The sequence below is a fragment of the Corvus cornix genome, chromosome Z, assembly GCF_000738735.6.
Source record: "Corvus cornix cornix isolate S_Up_H32 chromosome Z, ASM73873v5, whole genome shotgun sequence".
NCBI classification, from domain to species: Eukaryota; Metazoa; Chordata; class Aves; order Passeriformes; family Corvidae; genus Corvus; species Corvus cornix.
In genome coordinates, this window is record NC_046357.1 from 15622059 (window position 1) to 15639721 (window position 17663).

At 52.2% G+C, this 17663-nt stretch overlaps 1 protein-coding gene across 6 annotated transcripts in view; it reads right to left on the reverse strand.

The window, feature by feature from the left end:
• Positions 1-9662, reverse strand: part of CNTFR (ciliary neurotrophic factor receptor) — a 200654-nt gene extending 190992 nt beyond the window's left edge. For 5 of the 6 annotated variants that reach the window (XM_039567362.1, XM_039567363.1, XM_039567359.1 and 2 more), the window contains exons 1-2: positions 9462-9547; positions 7126-7298 (exon numbers count right to left, since the gene is read on the reverse strand). Coding sequence is in view for 1 of the 6 variants with exons in the window: in XM_039567358.1 (XP_039423292.1) it covers positions 9462-9560 (99 nt within the window). In the remaining 5 variants the exon portion in view is untranslated. Of the gene's footprint in view, positions 1-7125; positions 7299-9461 lie in introns of all 6 variants that reach the window. The other variant, XM_039567358.1, reaches the window with a different exon arrangement.
• Positions 9663-17663: the final 8001 nt, after the last annotated feature.

The window sequence follows — 17663 nt, forward strand, 5'->3', positions numbered from 1 at the left end:
GCAAGCTGTTGCTGGGCCAGCACTTAGGAGAAAAGCATCTTCAGCTTGACAGCTCAGCAAATTTGATCTGAAACTGGCAAGAAAGAAAAAACGTAAAGCCTTTAAATGTCATCTCGGGTCTGACTGCCAGAAGAACTACAGACAGACAGACAGACAGACAGATAGACAGATAAGCACAGTGCTGCACAAAGAGCCGGATGCCCTACTTTGATCTACTCAGGTATTTACTAATGTGTCCCACAGCTGGCAGGAGCTGTTAGCAACTCAAGAAATTTGGTTTTCTGCCACCAGCTATTCTCTGGGACCTCAAGGAAATCCCAAAGCCTCTCCAGGTTTCTATTTCCCCTCTTTGCAGGCAATGATGCTTCCCTCCAACTCCTAGTGGTGGCAAGGCTAAAGGCTGACCCTGGTAATGTACTACAGCAGGCAGCCTTGGGGAACCCTCCAAGACTAAATGCAGATGTGCAGTGAGTCAAACCTCTAGTTTGGGTCCTACACCCAAGAACAGGCCAGATCAATTCCTTGGGAGAGGCAAAGGCAAAGTCATCAACACGTATCCTTTGCTATTGGCTCTTCCGACCTGGGCAAGTCACGCCATCATCTCCTTCCTTCCTCTAGCAGCTATGGGGAGATACCAGGTCCATTTGCACACAAATGGCCCTCCCCTGTGCATAAGGCAGCCCCACTTCAAAAAAACCCCACCATTTCTGGCCTGACCACAGGTACAGATGTGCCAAAACTTGGAAGCACAAATGCTGCATGCCCCTGAAGTCAAGGACCCACCATGGCTGTTGGGGAAGTTCCTCATCATCCTTGCTTTGCAGATGAGTAAGCTAGGGTGAACCTGGAACTGCTGATCCAGAGCAGAGAGGGCTGGGGCAGAGCAGATGTGTCTGTACAGCAAAAAGCACTTTGCAGACTGGAGATGATCGATGATCTCCCTTCCAGTCCTCCTCCCGTCCAAACAAGCCCCAAGAATATGGTGTGCCTCAGCATTGCTGGAAGATGTCAGCATGTAAAAAACTGGAGCCCAGCAGGCAGGGTGTACCAATGGGGATGATTGATGGCGGCTTGCTGGACTTCTGAAGGATGGACACCTTCACTGGGAGTCACCAGGTGCACGCCTGGGATGTCCTCAACACTCAGGTTTCACAGAACTCAAACTGCAGCTTCTGGCCAAGCAACTCCAACTGCAGATACGAAGGAGGAGCCTCCAAAATGTTCAGGAAGTTGGGACATTACAGAAATGCCCCATCAAAAGGTCAAGGGGGTCCTTCCAGGTGGCATAGCGCATCTGAGGCACTGCCAAAAATACTGTCCAGCCAAAACGCTCCCTCCTGCACAGATGTCAGCATTAGCTGGTGCTCCGTGCCCTGTCACAGCACTTACTTTCATGCACAAAATAAAAACTAGACTTGCCAACATACCCAATGGGCCTGTCAAACTAATCACATTAGAAGGACTGGAAACACACCAGCAGCAAGAGCTGGCCCCTGCTCCACAGCCCTTGCAGAAATCACGCATCCAGGAGACGGAAAAGCCTCTGTCGTTCCCGTAACCAGGTCAATAAAAGCACAGACAACTCCATCCAGAGAGAGACTTTTTTTACAAATCACAAGAAAGAGCAGCTTCAGCTCCCCCAGCTGCAAATAGGTAGGCAGGCACAAAGAGGCAGCACGGAAATGTGTCTGTGCAACACGTGTGGGCCATCGGCCACCCCGCACATGGCCAGGATATGGGGCAAGAGGAAACCGCTCTGAACCAAGCCGGGAGAAACAGCGGCAGCAGCTCGGTGTGACTTCTCCCACCCCCACCAGCTGGGCTCCCAAATACAGCAGCCTCCCACCCATATGTGTGTCTGGCAAGCTGGGGAGAGACAACAGGCTAGGCAAGGATTTCAAAGCTGAGAGGTCCCAGGCAGATTTGAATGGCCTCGGATTCACGGAGTGAAAATAACCCCCACTTTGGGGAGAAAAAATACCCAAAATGAACTTCATCCTAGTTCCTCAAGAACAAAGCAGTCCCATCCCCAAACCCACAGTTATCTGTGGGTGCACTTTACCGTAACACTGTTATTTCTGGAGCTCTTAGTTAAGTGAGAAGCCCAGAGGACTGGACAGAGCTTTTTTTGATCGAATTTCAGAGCAGCAGCATCCTTTTGTTGTCTCTCCTTCCTTTTAATGTATTTATTTTTCAAGCCCTTAGTTCAGTAGCACAGAGGAGGGTAAATCACACATTGATGGTGAAGTCTAGCACAGGCTGCCTCCTCTTTGCATCTGAGAACCACACGCTAACCACAGGAAAGGATGTGTCCTCATTATCACCAGCATTTTTTAGGCCCTAGACAAAAGGACTGTGGTGCAGAGTGTACCTAGAGCAAAATCAGATATAAGGCTGTTTTATTATACACGATATTGTTTGATTTCACAACCGAATCTCGCGCCTGTCCCCGAGGTACCCAACTCAGGCTGCTTTTCCAGGCAGGAGGGCAGCAATGCAGACCACCCCCTCTGTGCTGATCAGTTTGTGATGCTTCAGCACAGGCAGCAGCTCCCCATCCATCATCTCTAACACGGCACCCTAAAATGCTGCGTGCCCCCTGCAGCACTGGGACCCCATGGCAGGGGCACAGGGAGAGATGTGTGGGTCAGCCCTGCGTGGCAGGGTCCTGCAAGTTACTACAACCAGTCTCCAAGTTATTTGCATGTGTACTCCAGAGTCTGGGAATGCCACCAGAGACCAGGAGCAGCAGGAAAATACGAGGCTGCGACTTTGTGAACAAAATTAATTCATTGCCTTAACACCCACATAATTAAAAGCAGGCGCATCCCTCAGTAGCTGTTAGCATGGAGGTGTGCCTGGTGGTGTGTTCACTTTTGGGGGGCTGCAATACCACCTACAAAAGCAAAAGGAGTCCCTTTGCAGAGCCAGGTTGCTCATAGCACTGATGAAACACACAGGGAACATCCTCGCCCCAGGATCTATTTTATTTCCCATTGAAACAGGAGTAACAGTACCTCCTTCCTGCCAGTGAGGTCTGAGCCGCCCACTGCTTCTCTCTCCTGGCAGTTCAGAGGGCTCTGACAGCCATGGGGACCTCAGCCTTGAGAGAGGAGAGAATGCTTTTGCTCCCTGTTGCTGGGAATGGCAATGGGCCCTGCTCTCCAGACTCATCCATCAGCCTACTCCCTAGCTTTAGGTGGCTCCTACTGGCTCTTGGCACCACTGCTGGGAATGGGCAACTCCCGCTCTCGTCTCCTCACAGGGCAGACTGAACAATGGTTTTGATGGATGAACAGGCAGTGGGAGCAGCCCCAGAGGGAGCAACCCCCAGCCCCGCCTCTCAAAGGGGAATCCATCACCCACCACCCAGGTGTGGTCCTGCAGAGCTCCAGGCTGCAAGCTGCTTCCAGTATCAGGGAAAAGCCTCTCTTACCCAGCACTTCTTGTACCGCTTCCCGCAACAGTTCCCCCTCATGGGGTGTGTTGCATAGTATTTAAATACAAGCAGGTCTGGGCAAGCCAGATTTCAGCTGATCCCATGTCCCCTCTGTCAGGCAATGCTAAGAAAGGAGTCATGATTCCTCCACCAGCTGGTAGTACAGCATCATTTAATGCAAACCCTCACAGCCTTCCTCCTCCAGCCTCCCCCAGGCACAGAGCAGCAGAAAGTGATACCCCCCCCGGGAAAAGAGAGGAGATTTCCCACATAATGGGCACCAGTATTAATTCTTCCAACTGCTGCAGCGTTCCTTTCGTTCTGTGACTTTATGAACATCACTCGATGTTGGCAGCAGCCCCAGAGGGTATCACAAGTCACCTGAAAGGAAAAGAGCCTCCTCAAGCACCAGCATCTGGGCTGCCTCTGAGACAGAGGGCGGCAGCTCTGGCCGTGCATGGCCACACTGACCAGACAGCTCACAGCCACGGCACTGGATCAGCCATGCCTCAAGAGGGCTTTGATGACATCTTTAGGGTGTCATGGCTAATTAGAGCCCTGACTATACCCTCTAATTAGTTAACACTTTCAGACAAATCACCCTGTCCTCTTCAAACCACTTCACACCTCCAGATACATCCCTAATTGACTTGAAAGTTGACTCCGCACTTCTTCCCGGACCTCCTTCCATTTCACAAGGCATTTCAAAATAAATAAAGCCCTGCTCCTCAGTCCTGTCTCAGAGCCCAGCTGGGGAATTGCCCTCACATCCGCACAGGCATGCACCTGCACGACCTGACACAAAACCTCCATCACAGGCACAAAGCAAATGCTCTGACGCAGCAGCAGCATCGTCCCCCTCTGATCTCCGGTTTCTAGCCATCCTAGTGCTACTTTCAACAACAGACAGCAAAGCTTTTTCTCACAGAACAGGAGTGTTTGCGATGCGTCAGTGTCCTACTAAAAATACTGCCCGGGGGCTTGCGAGAGAAGCAGGGCTCCAGCAAAGGAGCCTGGTATCTGGCAACAGAAGGCATTAGAAAAAACCCCAACCACTGAGAACTTAATATGCCAGAATGTTATCAAGTGCCAGCATTTCAATCCAGAAGCTTGATTTCTGTTTTCATTAGGTAATGAACAAACTGAAATGATCCAAATGTTTTCAGTTTCCCAATAGCACAGAATTTGAAGTAGATAGGCAACCCCCCCCCCACCATCATAACTGCAAACATGCTGAACAAAAACTACCAAAATTCATAGAAGATAAATATTGAGCCCTTAAAACCCTGCTATGAGAACAATGTCTCTTTATTTGCTTTCTGCGAGGTTTGTTATAACAAGAGAGAAAGACTCCAGTATACAGTGTTTTAATATATATACACACATTCACAGCTGGAATAATAGATTTTAAGGACTGAAGACAATATTACAGCTGGATGTATGCAGAAATGCATAAACATACCTTCAAAAACATATTCTTTGCACTCTACCCAGATATGTAGATGGACAAATATATAATACACACACACACTCTCCATGTTTCAGATCGATCAGAACCATTCATTAAATCAGACTCTCTAAAGTTTCTGCTGCTTTGGGAAAACATGACCCTGAGGAGACATCACGCATGAACTTAACAACCAGCAGAAAATGAAACCATAACACGCTGCATCTTGAAAGCCAGCCCTGAATCTAAGTTAATCCCTGCTCTGGACAATGCCTCTAGAGAGGCATTAAAACCATGCTAAGGTGTTTTCCTGGATTTCCCAGATTCCCCGGAGATTCCCTGGCACTCTGGCCGCATCCATCTCCTCCTCACTTTGGAGATGTTTCCGGCTGAGCGCTTCCATCCTTACTCCTGCTGCTTCCATGGTCAGTGACAGACAGACCCAGTGGAGCAGCATCTGGAGAGCTGTGTCCTTCCCTGGCAGCAGGACGAGTTACCGGGACAGCTCGTGGGGTTTAACACTCATAATCCTACAAAATGTGCAGGGGAATGATGTACCTGCAGGGGGATGATGTACGGGGCTTGAAGGGTCAAGAGCAGCTTTGCAACCTCCTCTCCCATGCCCAACAAAGGAATTCCAGCAGATCTCGTGCCCCCTAGTGTCATCCTGGCGAACGGACTGACACCGGGTACCGCCAAGCTCCGGGTACCACCTGGCCCAGGCAGTGCCCTTGCTTATCCCACATCGAAGCTGCCACCGTGTCCTGCTGGCACCTAGAGCACAGTGAAACGCCATTCCCAGCAGTTCATGTAAAGGACAGTGTAAGCTTGCTGTCCCTCCCCAGCACCCCGGGGCACCCACACCCCCCCAAGTGTCCCCATGACCATCACGGTGCCTCCTCCATTCTGCTCTGGAGGAGCCCCGGCAAGATCTGCCCCTCCATCAGATAGCCCACACAGTGTCCCTGGAGAAGGGCCAAGAGGAGGAGGCAGAGAGCATCTGCAGTGGACACTGTCCAGAACACAACTCCTCCTAAAAATAGATAGACCCTGAAAGGGCACAGCCCTTCCAGGGAATGGGAATGCTCAGTGCTAGGAGCTCAGGGTTTGGCATGATAAAACTTCAAAGTGCACGAATGCAAGGCACTTTCTCACCCTGTTTCATCCCCATGAGAGCACCTGTGGCATCAGGCTCTGGCTACGAGCATGAGAAGCAATACGCAAAAATCAGCCCAGAACCCAGCATCCCTGACTGCCAGCCTGCTCTGACCAAAGATCCAGCATCTCCTTGAAAAATGCCCATGCTGACTGCAGCACTAATGAGTGCAACGGAGAGCAGACCCCACACACAGAGCACCTAAACAAGAGCTGTGTGCTGGAAAGGTGCACAGGAAATGTGCATGCATGTGCCTCAGTTTCCCCATCTGCCCAGCTTACCTTCTCTTATTTTCCTCCTCCCTCCTGTTCAACTATTAGTTCTTGTGGGAAGAGGCACCCCAGGAATACACCTAGACCTCCGTCCCCTTCCAGCATCTGCTAGCAGCATGCAAGCAAACCTCGGTAACCCATCACCAAAATTTGGAGGAATTCTCCCCAGGGCACTGACCTGAGTATGCTGCTTTCTTCTGCAACACCGAGCAGGGACTATAGCTTAGAATAATGGGGAAGTAACTCAGTTCAGTGCTGACAAAGCATCACAAGCCCCAGCGGGGTGGGAGGGGAGGAGGTGTCCTTCCCTCACGCTGCCATGCCTGGTATACATCATGTTTAGGGCCAGGCATACGTCACCGACACAAAATGGACAAATTGGAGGGATTTCAGAAAAACGAGCGACAAAAATGATCAGGAGGCAGAAGGGATTGATTTACAAGGGGAGATTAAAAAGCTGGGCTGAGCAAGTACTGACTGCAAAAAGCAGTTGGATGTTAATCTGCAAATGGGATGAAAACAATCTGGGAAGGAGTAATTTAGCATCTTCATCAGCATTGGGATGAAATGAGGGGGAACTCAGGGCTGAGTGGGCAGGGAAAAAAATCCCAAATCAACCCAAAAACTCCTTTCCTAGTTATGCATGACTGTCTCCATCAAAACACTCAAAGTCCCCAAAACTCACTCTGCCTCGGACAAGGACCCTCGGGAGCAGCTGAGCCTGTGCATGCACACACACACACACAGAGACAGGCACACACACAGAAACACACACAGGCACACACAGAGCCCTTTCCCAGCCCTGACTCACACTCAGGAAAGCAGCAGGGCCGCCACGATTGCCGGAGAGGATGGAGGCTTCACGCTTGCAGCGAAGCAGCGGAGAGCGAAGGCTAGAGCTGCTGGGAGCAGTGGGAAGGTCCCTGCAGAAGGATGCTTTTGCACTCCCGGGTCTTCACAGGAGAAAGGTGCTGAGATGGCTTCCTGCAAAGTGGCAGGAGTGAGCTCAGCTGCAAGCACTGAGATATTTACACACAAACAGCACATTACTCAGCAACTCCCATTTGTCAGGCATAATGGCAGCGGCAGCAATAATAAACCACAGAGCTGAGAGACAGGCTCCCCAGGCACACACCCAGCCCCAGCGTGAGCTGGAGCAGGATGCATGCCTCCAGCTTGCAGGGAATTAACTGAGAGTGGCCAGGAGCTGGGGCTTGCACCCACAAAACTCCTGCTGCTGGCTTCAGAAACTCAGTCACGTCTCCGAAAGCTAAGCCTTGGCTGCACAGTTATTTGAATGTGTGTGTGCATCACAAGCTTTGTGGCTTTGAGAGGTACAAGGGCTTTTCCCTTCCCTAGCCCAGGAGGTGCTGAGCACTTTTCAAGTGGAAGGGGATGCAGAGTCCTGGCAGGATGGGGTCCTCTTGGGGTAAATCAGACCAAAGATAATGTACGATCATTAGATCACGGCTTGGCCTGCTCTGACAAGAGGCTCTGATAAACTTATCTTGAGGAGCTGTCGCAAGGAAGTCTGCCAGGCATGGGGCTCTCATTTCTAAAGCTCAGCCAGTCTTGGGAAAGACCATCTGCTGCAGTGAACCCCAGAGACCTCTGGTCCCAGGACCTGGTCCCAGCGTGCTGCCTGATCAGACACGAGCATCCCTTGCACGTCTCCAGACATCACAGCAAAGCTCCAACTCCTCATAGAGGGGCAGGGCAGGGAGCTGAGAGCAAGAACGGCTGCTCCCACGTATTTGCACATTTTGCAGGAAGCAGCCAATGTCAGTGCCTTGCTGCCTGCACACACGGCCAGTGGGACCGGCAGCAGCATGTGCAGGTCCCGTCCCTCACCCAAGTACACAACGTGGTGCACTGAGAGCAGGCACAGTCAGTGAAATTTGCTAAATCCGAGCAGAAGTCAGCAAGTTCCCGAGCAAAAAGCAATCCGAGAAAAGGACCTCCTCAACCATCCCGCAAATTAAAACACAAAGAGATGGGGAAAAAAACTGAACAGCTTTGCAGGCAATCCCCTTTCTGTAACCTGCACTCTAAACAGACCCTGCACATGTGTCTGTAAGTGCGGGGTGGGGAAGGATAACAGAGTGAAGAAGTGCCGATCGTTATATCAAAAAAGTTTAGTGGTTAAAGAAACAACTGCCGGAGGAGCCAGGGAAGCTGGAACATGCAGACCTGGTTCTGTCCCCAGTGAAGGCAGCACAAACTGGCTCACGAACTGATTGGAGTCACAACTCGTTTTTAAGATTGCAGTGGGGGAAGTCACCAAGATGTGGAAATGTCAGGGAGTTTTGTGCAGCATAGGGATCGGTGTGTATTATGCAATTCTAGAAAGCAGCCCTTGTACTCACGCTCGGGATGAACTGCCTGCCTAGCCCAGGGAGAGCAGTTCCCCAGAAGCGCCATGCAGACACTTTCCTTATAAAATCACACTTGGGAAAAAAAAAAATCAAAGAAGGAAAAAAAAAATATAAAAGAAAATCTGAACTGCCACAGCAGAGAAGAAGGCAGGTTGCGCCTTCGGAGAGACGGAGGAGAAGCCTGCTCTCCCGCCCAGGAAATCCACGGGCTCCGGTTTACAAAGAGCCGCCCCGCAGTCCCGGCTCCAGCCCCGTGCACTGCCGCAGGGAGGACTCATCCCTCCCAGTCCTCAACCTGGTGCTGGCCGCGAAGCCCTCCGGCCGGGCAGGGGACGGGGGGTCCCGCCGGGCAGAGGACGGGGGTCCTGCCGCCGTGCCCGGATGCGGACCCGCTGCCCCGGAGGGTGCGGCGACTCTCCGGCCCCTTGCCCCCCATCTCTCCCCGCCGGGAACAGGCGCACGGTGGGGCAGGAAAGTAAGTTGCCCAAATTGTTTCCTCCCGGGCGAGGAGTGGACGCGCGGCCCTCGTCGGGGCGCGGACACGCGCGGGCGCTGGAAAGGTGCGCGGCTGCGGGGCGGGAGGGTACACCAGACCGGGGGCGAATGCGGGGGAAGAAAGCGTTCCCCTCCGCCCTCCTTTCCGCCTCCCTCGGCGGCGGGCACCGCGGCTCGCCTCCGCTGACCCCCGTGCCCGCACGCCGCCTCCCCCGTCCCGTGGGTGGGGGGGGGTACACGCCGTGCCGCCCTCCGGCCCCGGCCGCCCGGTACTCACGGCGCCTTCCTTGCCGCCGCTCCCGGCGCTACCCCATGCAACCACCGGCTGCTTCTGCACCGGCTCGGGGGCTATAAGCTCTTTTAAACTCCAGCACATAACCCATGTGACCGCAGAAGCCACTGGTAAGGAGCGCCGGGGAGCCAGCGATGAGCTCAGCCCGCACCCCCCGGCACAGCGCCGGGGACGCGCTCCCGGCCCCGCCGCGCCGCGCGCACCCGCCCGCACACACACACGCACACACACACACACACACACACACGCAGCGCACACACACACGGGCTCACAAACACACGCACGCATACCCACACGCACACCCACACGCGCACCCCCACAGGCACACGCCGGTCCACGCCCCTGCGGACACGCCGCCGCCTCCTCCCTCCCCACGGATGCTGAGCCGGAGGGAGGCACCGCACACACGCGCGCCCCACCGACCCCCGTGCAACCGCACACTCGTGGAAGCACCGTGGGGACGGAGCCACCCCCCCATCATGAGCAGCAGTCCCTGCAATTCCCCCCACCGCCCCAGAGATGCAGCCCCGAGCGTGGCCACCCTGGTGCACACACACACGGTCCTGCACGACGTGCCCTCCACAAGCACAGCCCCTTCCTTCCACCAAGAGATGCAGACCCAAGAGAAGGCACAGCGCTACCATTTCCGTGCACACCTCCGTGTGCATCCTAGCACACAGCCCCACTCACGAGCACCGCGCTCCCTCACACCAACACCCTCCTGGAGTGCCCAACAGAAGCGCCACAGGAAGGTGCAGAATGTCGTGAAAGCACCTCACTCACCCCTCTTGCACTCGTTGCACAACCAAACACCCAACACACGCGTGGGCTGTGCTCCCTATCACGCAGCCATTGCCGCCACACCTGCACCCACCTTCCCCACTTCAATAAAACCTGCTGGTGTGTGCTGAACAAACGCACCCTGCCCATCCATCACAACCCCTGTAGCATGTGGGATCACCCCGTTTCCCATCACAGGTAGACAGAGAGCTGTCACACGTGTGGGTGGGGCCTGCAGGTCAAGGAGGACAGATGTCCCCTTGTGCTGTGCTCAGTTATTCCTGATGAGGGAGAAGCCCCAGGGGTGGCCATACAGCTGGGCCAGGTTGCCCGCTCCAGCCATGACACAAAGAGAATTGGGAGTGCCAGGCTGAAATGTGCCAATGGGGGACGGGAGCCGGGTGTGAGGCTTTGGTGTGCAAAAGGCTGGGACAGGCAGGCCTGGCCAGGCAGGTGCAGGCGTGTGCTGCTGGGGCACGCCAGCAACACGTGTGAGAAGGCAGAGCTGGCAGGCAGAGGGGTCCGCTGAGAGCTGAGTTATGGAAAATGACTCTTTCCAAGGAATTGCTAAAATTAAAGCGGCAGTGAGGCCAAGCAAGCAGGAGCCAATGGGGAGGGTGAGCAAGGACAGCCAAGCAGCCTCAGGGCAAGGAAGGGCAGGGTGGGCAGGAGGCCGAGGGGAAGGCACCCTTGCAGGGCATCCACCCCCGCCCCTTGCCAGCTCCTGCCAACTGCCCAGGCAATTGCAAACACCTTGTGGGTGGGATCTGGGGACAAGCTGACTAGCACGCTGGTGGCACTGGTTGGGGGATGCCATGGGGCAGGGGGCCTGGAGGGAACAGCCTTTCCCAGGCACATCCCCCACTTGGCTGCCAGTGTGCAGAAAAATACCTCTGTTTTCCCAGCCTGGAAAAGACAAATGCCCATGAAGAAACAGCCTGCTCCCTGCCAGGGGCTAGTTTCCAGCAAGGGGCAGGGGCCAGTGGCCACAGGGGATTTTGGGGAGCCCTACAGAGCCCTGTAACTCATTATGCACATCCTCTGCCCTTATCTCCAGCCTGGTGACTGTGGCAGGGCTGGGGTCCTGCTCCCTGGACATCAGCATTCAGGTCAGCAGTAAGGGCTGTTCCAGCTTCCAGATATCTGAGTGTTCCCAGCTCAAATCTCCATGACTCAGGAAACAACACATGTGAGAAAACTCTGCAGAGAGACTTGGGAGAAATACTCCCATTGGCAGGTTCCCACTTTCCCTGACATTCCAGGACTTCTCCTGGTCTGAAGAAAACAGCAGTAGTAACAAAACAACAGAAATTTCTTCCTGATCTTCCTGTTAAAGAAAAACCCAAAAAGGTAATCTTTGGGCAAGCCTACAAAAGGAATTCTCTTTTGTTTTGACTAGATAAGTGTTGATCAAATCAAAGCTACCACCTCTCCCTGCAGTTGTGGAGATAATGTCACACAGGCAGAGGAAGGGGGCTGGGTGGGAGCCACATTTTGTCTAGTTTGTCGTTGATGCTGCTAAAAGACACTACTAATTGGATGGAAATAATGATGTTTTGTCTCAGATGAAAGTGCACAATAAATTATCTATTTATTGTTTTATCCACAAAGAATAACCAGCATGTTGGGACTCTGGGGGAATTTGTGATAGCAGGTCCTAGAAAAAGAACAGAAAAGAAAACAGGAGGGAAAACTACAAGTCAAAAGGAGATGTCTCCAAGGCTGTTCATCAGGTTGCAGCAGAGCTGGGGAGTGACCCTGCTGCCCAGAAAGTCAGGACTAGATTGAAAAAGTCACACAATGGAAGAAAAGGAAAAAAAATTCCAACCCCTTATTCTCCCTCTCCATCCCTCCCTGCTGTCAGCCAGTAGCAGAGCTGAAAAAGAAGGAGTAAAAGCTGTGCAAGAAGCAGCAGCTCTCCGATGCCACTGGGAAGTGTGTCAGGAGAGCAGGTGGTTTTGTGGGGACAGGAATGGAAAGACACCAGAGCATTAATAAGTCCAGGAAGGGAACTGGACCTGGGGAAATGATTCTCCGTTAGCTGATGAGCCAGCATCTGTCCATCACCCTGGGCTGCTTTCCCCATCCACAGCACCCCAGTGGGAGCCACTCAGAGGAAGCAAGGGGCTCATCACAAGCTTGTACACTGATGTTCAACCAGGACACTTGTCACCAAAAATGTCACTTTACTGCATTACACGCTGCCCACCGGCCTCCAGCAGCAGTGGTAACCCAAGCAGGAGAGCAGATGCTGCACAGCTTCATGGCAAAAATATGGAGCAGCTGAACCGTGGACAGATCCTGACCTGGCCAGTTTGAGGCTGGTCCTGGCCAGTTGTAAAGTAGCACAGATCTCTTGGACACCTGAGGCCAAAGCTCAGGGGACAGCACTGGCCTGGTTTGCCCCAAAGCTGTGCATGTACGAGGTGAGAGTCTGAGCCAGTGTCTTTCCAAACCATTTATTTGATACTCTGTGGCAAACATCTGACTAAATTACTCACAGATTCTTCAAACATTGGGAGAGCTGATTAAATGATTACTGGTGAATCATTTGTTCAAAGCAAAATGCCCAAATTCCTACACTGAACTACTGGCAGGCAACAGCAGATGAGTTTCAGCCCTCCAAAATCCCTGAGCTCACATCAGCCCCTGAGTCTGCACTCCTTGCTCACGGCTTCCCCAAAATATCCGCCCCCTGCCCGACCCCTTGCCACTGGCAGAAGCAAGGTGAATAGGAGACGTGGGGAACCATTCCTTAAATTCCTGCTGGACTTCAGGCGAACAACAACACAGCAGGCTGAGCTAGGAGCCTTGTCTCTCGCCTTTGCACAAAAGAGATTCTCTGGAGGGGGAAAAACCCCACAACAATGGTGAGGAAACGTACAAGAAAACTGCAAAGAAAGTAGCTGACCTTGCATGCCGCAGGCCAGAAAAAAGTACAAATGTTCTTGCAAAGAAGCAGGAAAAGATGGAAGCTATGGAGCCGACGAGCTTTTTACGAGCCCAATTTAATCATCTTCTCAGCAAATGCTCCCCACGAGGAACAAGAGGGGAAAGCAAGATCCTGAAAAGACTGCAGGCAAAGGAATTCTACTGGTACTCCTGGACTGATTAAAATTCCTCAGGACTCATAGCAGGAGAGAATATTTTATGTAAAACTTCACCTTGTCTTTATTACATTTGCCAAACTTCTTCCTGTGTAGATAGTGGGAGGTGCGTGCAAAAGGCAAAGATGGAGATAACAAGCACAGGACCTGGCTGTGGCTTTCCAGCTTATTACCCATTTGTCTGGGAAGAGTCCTGGTGATGGCAGTGAGCATCCGCACGCATACAACAAGGTGTGGGCAGGGAGAGGCTGTGGGGACCTCCAGAGCCTGGACAGAGTGTGATGCAGTCACGTGTCCATGCAGATTTGTGCAGGAGAAAATCCTGTCCTTGGATGTAGCTGTGATCACAGGCATCAAGTGGCTTGGAGATGAGTGATTGTCATGATTTGGGATGCAGAGTGAATTCGGAGAGAACTAGGTCTCACCAGTCAGCTGAAATAAGTGAGTGAAGTTTCCATGTGCAGCACGGATGTCAGGTTCGGTGCATGCCATTACCAAACCCACTCCTGGAAAACAGAGATTGGCATATGGAGAGACCCCTCATTGCTGCTGCTGCTGCTGCTGCTGCTGCCGGGTAAGATATTGATGACAAAATATCACCTGACACCTGTTATAAATAACGTCTGTCCCATCACCCACTCACCACATGACCCATGGCTGCCAACTCCTCACTCAGAAGAGGCTCAGCGTGGAATGAAACCCATATTTAAAATACATTTTTGCATATGTCTTCCTGAACGAGGAACAACAGCATAGGGGTCTGGAAAAGGTTTCCTCCAGCACTTTCTTTCCTGTGGTGCCAGAAGAACAACCCCATGAAATCTTAGGCAAGGACTGAGACCTTAAAGCGATCATGTTTTTCACCACTGTGCCCTGAATTACAGGATTAGTGTTGCAATGCTCCTGGAATGGGGAAATCAACACCATAATCCTGTGTGTTTGCCAGGTCGGGTGTTTTTTCCCCACGGATCAGGACATCTTACAGGAGCTCCCCACTGCCAGCGCCAGGGCCATGGAGGTGTCCACATGGAATGTGACTGGCATGAGGCACACCCAGGTCAGCGCTGCTCTCAGCCTTCAGCCTCCAGCCCCTTCTGTAGCAGAACTGCTGCCAAACATGCAGGTTCTGCATGGCAGGAGTGCTTTCATTGCCCTGGAGAAAGCAAGGATGTCCTGATGGTTGTGGCTTTTGCCTGGATTGAGAGCCCCTGCCACAGAACCCCACCATTCTGCAGCTACGTGTGAGCCCCCCCCAAGCTGTGGCCGATGCCAGCAGGGCTGGTTCATCCCCACGATCCGCCTGTGGATTAACACCTCGAGGCAAGCCAGCATCTGCTGCGGTGTGGCTCCTTGCTCTGGTTGAGGGACTGGCTTCTATCACAAATCATCTTCCTCACATAAGAAAGCAGAAGCCAGGGATTAGAGCAGTTTGAAGTTTTTAGCATGAAAAGATCGGGTTTGAAAGAAAAAAGTGAAAGAGCTGCTTTTTTGAATGTCTTTTGGAGAGGAATTTGAAAACCCCTGCCCCCATGACTTTCAAAAGGGTTTGGGGTTTTTGGTGGGGCTTTTTTTTGATTGGCTTTCTTTTTTTGGTTTTTTGGGGGCTTTTTGATGGGGAGAGATTAATTTTCTTTCACTTTCTCTCTTTATTGCCTTTAGCTGAAAAGCACGATTTTCCCAGAAATCCACATTTGGGATAATACAATATTGCAGCTAAAAAAATCTGGGAAATGTCAGGAGAAATCAAAGGTGACTCAGTTTCAAACCCTGCAAGTCAGAAGCACCTGGGAAACATCAGTGCCGGCTGTGGTAAGCAGGGGATGAGAACATCTCTAACAGCAGATCCCATGAGCTGCCTTCAGAGGAGAGAGCTACAGTGGGAAATCACCATCCCGAATATGATGCCTGTGAAGAGATGCCACCATCACCACCATTCCTGTGCCCCCCCACTCTTTGGCTCTCAGTGAGTATGAATCTTTCAAAACTGCATTTTTTTATAATGATTTGCTGGGTTTCTCCTCCTTAAACATGAGGATAAATTCCTGTAAGTCCAGACGCTCAATCAGGCAAGTGAAACCCTCTTGGGGTAAGCCTCATCTTCACCCCATAGCTCCTTGGTGCCTCTGCGTGGGGTACATCTATACCATTGGCCGCCAACAAAATCAGAATGGACACTGCTGTGCGCCACCCAGCCCTTTTATAAAGGTGGAGAAATACCCCCTCTTCCTTCTGCTCCTGCTTCCTCTGCCATCTTCCTCTCTCTTCCCCATTAGCCACATTCCAGCCATCCCTTCCTTCAGCTTGACCACTGGCAAGCCCAAAAGTGGACAAACGTTTGCTTTTCTGCCACACACCTGGCACAATCACAGGGTGTTCAGCCCACCTGCCTGTTTACCCCATGCTGAAATGTTCCACTTGTGACACTTCAACACTGATCTTTTTTCAGATTTATTTGGCTCCTTCTTAAAATTGAGCATACCATTTCTCTGAAAAAAATGCCAGAATAGAGCATTAAGTCAAATTGCATAATTGTTTTTTATCATCTCCTCAGAGTAGGTAGGGCACCTACATGTTCCTGTTCTCAAAACTTCAGATTTGAGAATTTCCCCTAACCCCCTACACGGCTTCCTCCCCACCCCCCATAAAAAAGAAGGACAAACAAAACCAACAAACCAGAAAAAAACATAAAACCACCCAACCATCAGGAAAAAACAACAACCCTCAGACAGCATCAGCTTGGAGCCTTTTATCTGAGCCCAAACAGATCTGTTTTCACAAGAGAATTATGAGCGTCCTCTCACTGGGTTTTTGCATTATATCTCATTTTGGGAACACCTTGCTGCCTGGGACAATGCACCACTGGGGAGCACAAACACCCATCCTGGGAGTATTCAACAACTATTTGCCAAGAAGACCTAATGGTCCAAATATTCTCCCTGAAAAGCAAAACTATCCTGACCAAAACTGCTCAGCTGTGACTTCCTGAAAGGTGTTGAAAAATCTGGCAGGGTGAGGAAAAGCCCATGAAATTTCCCTGGGAAATTGGGCCAGCATTGCAAAAGGCTGCCGAAATTTCTCAGTTTCGTCCAGGTGGAGATTCAAGCTCTCATGAGAAACAAGAAAATCTGCATCTCCCCTGATACCATGATGTGAAACAGCGAGTTAGCAAAACTTCAGGTGCTGTAAATTTTGATTTCCTGACAGCCACTTTAGCAAAGCTTCCCACCTAGAGACGGGAAAATTAATTATGCTTGCACAGCTTCTTTGTTTGAACCAAAAAAAAGGCTCCCAGGGAAGTTTCGGGTGATTATGGATCCAGAGGAGGCTGCAGTTGAAATATTCATGCTCTGGAGGATTCCAGGCAGAGTCTGAGACTGCAAACCCCATGCTTGGAAAGGGGTGTCTTCATCGCTTAAGGCCAGGGCACAGACTTTTTCTGCCTCCATCCCTCTCTGCCTGGATGCTGACAGGGATGTGCCAGCTATTCCCAGCCAGCCCTTGTGCTCCCGCTGCCTCCTTAGCAGCGAGTTCTGCGTGGCGCGAAAGAAACGCTGCAAAGCGGCGAGGATGCAGCGATCACAGGGGACAAGAGGAATATTTTTCCGGCGGCGTCTCAGGGGAAGGAGAGGGAAAGACAAATAAAAGGACTTTCTTGGCTCGGGCGGCTGCTGGCAGCGGCGGAGCGCGGCGGGATGGTTGTCCGTGCCTGCAGTGCCATCTCCCGGCAGGGCCCGCTCGGGGACCGCGGGAGGATGCTTGGCGCTCTCGGAGCGGCCGCGGGGGCTCTCAAGGGTGGGCAACATGTTTCGGGAGGGCAGTGCTCAGCCTGGGGTGCTGCCCCCCAGCCTGCCGGGGACTGGGCTGAGCGCCGAGGGGCTGAGCTTGCAGGGGACAGAGAGAACACCGTGGTCTCGCGTTTTCCCCCGGTTTAATATTAGTGATGCCTCGTGTGGGGGGTGTCTAAACGAGATAGGTGCTCTCTGACAAATAGGATGACAGAGACCTTTGCTAAACCTGATGTCTGGACAGAAGGGGAAGAGTGGTGCTGGACATTACAGCATGGTAAAAATGAAAATATCCCTGAGAAGCTCTCGCAGTGTCCATGTGCTGTCCCGACATCTTTCCTCTGTTGCCTGTTCCTACAGCAGTGTGGGGAAGCAAGGACTCCTCCACCTGTGTCTTCAAATTATCAAGCAGTCGGTCCTGGGCTCCTCAGGCAGCCCTGGGAGAGCAGCAGTGATATGGAGGAGAAGAAGTGTTGAGAAGAACCAGTTTCCACACCTTCAAGTGGCTCTTGCTT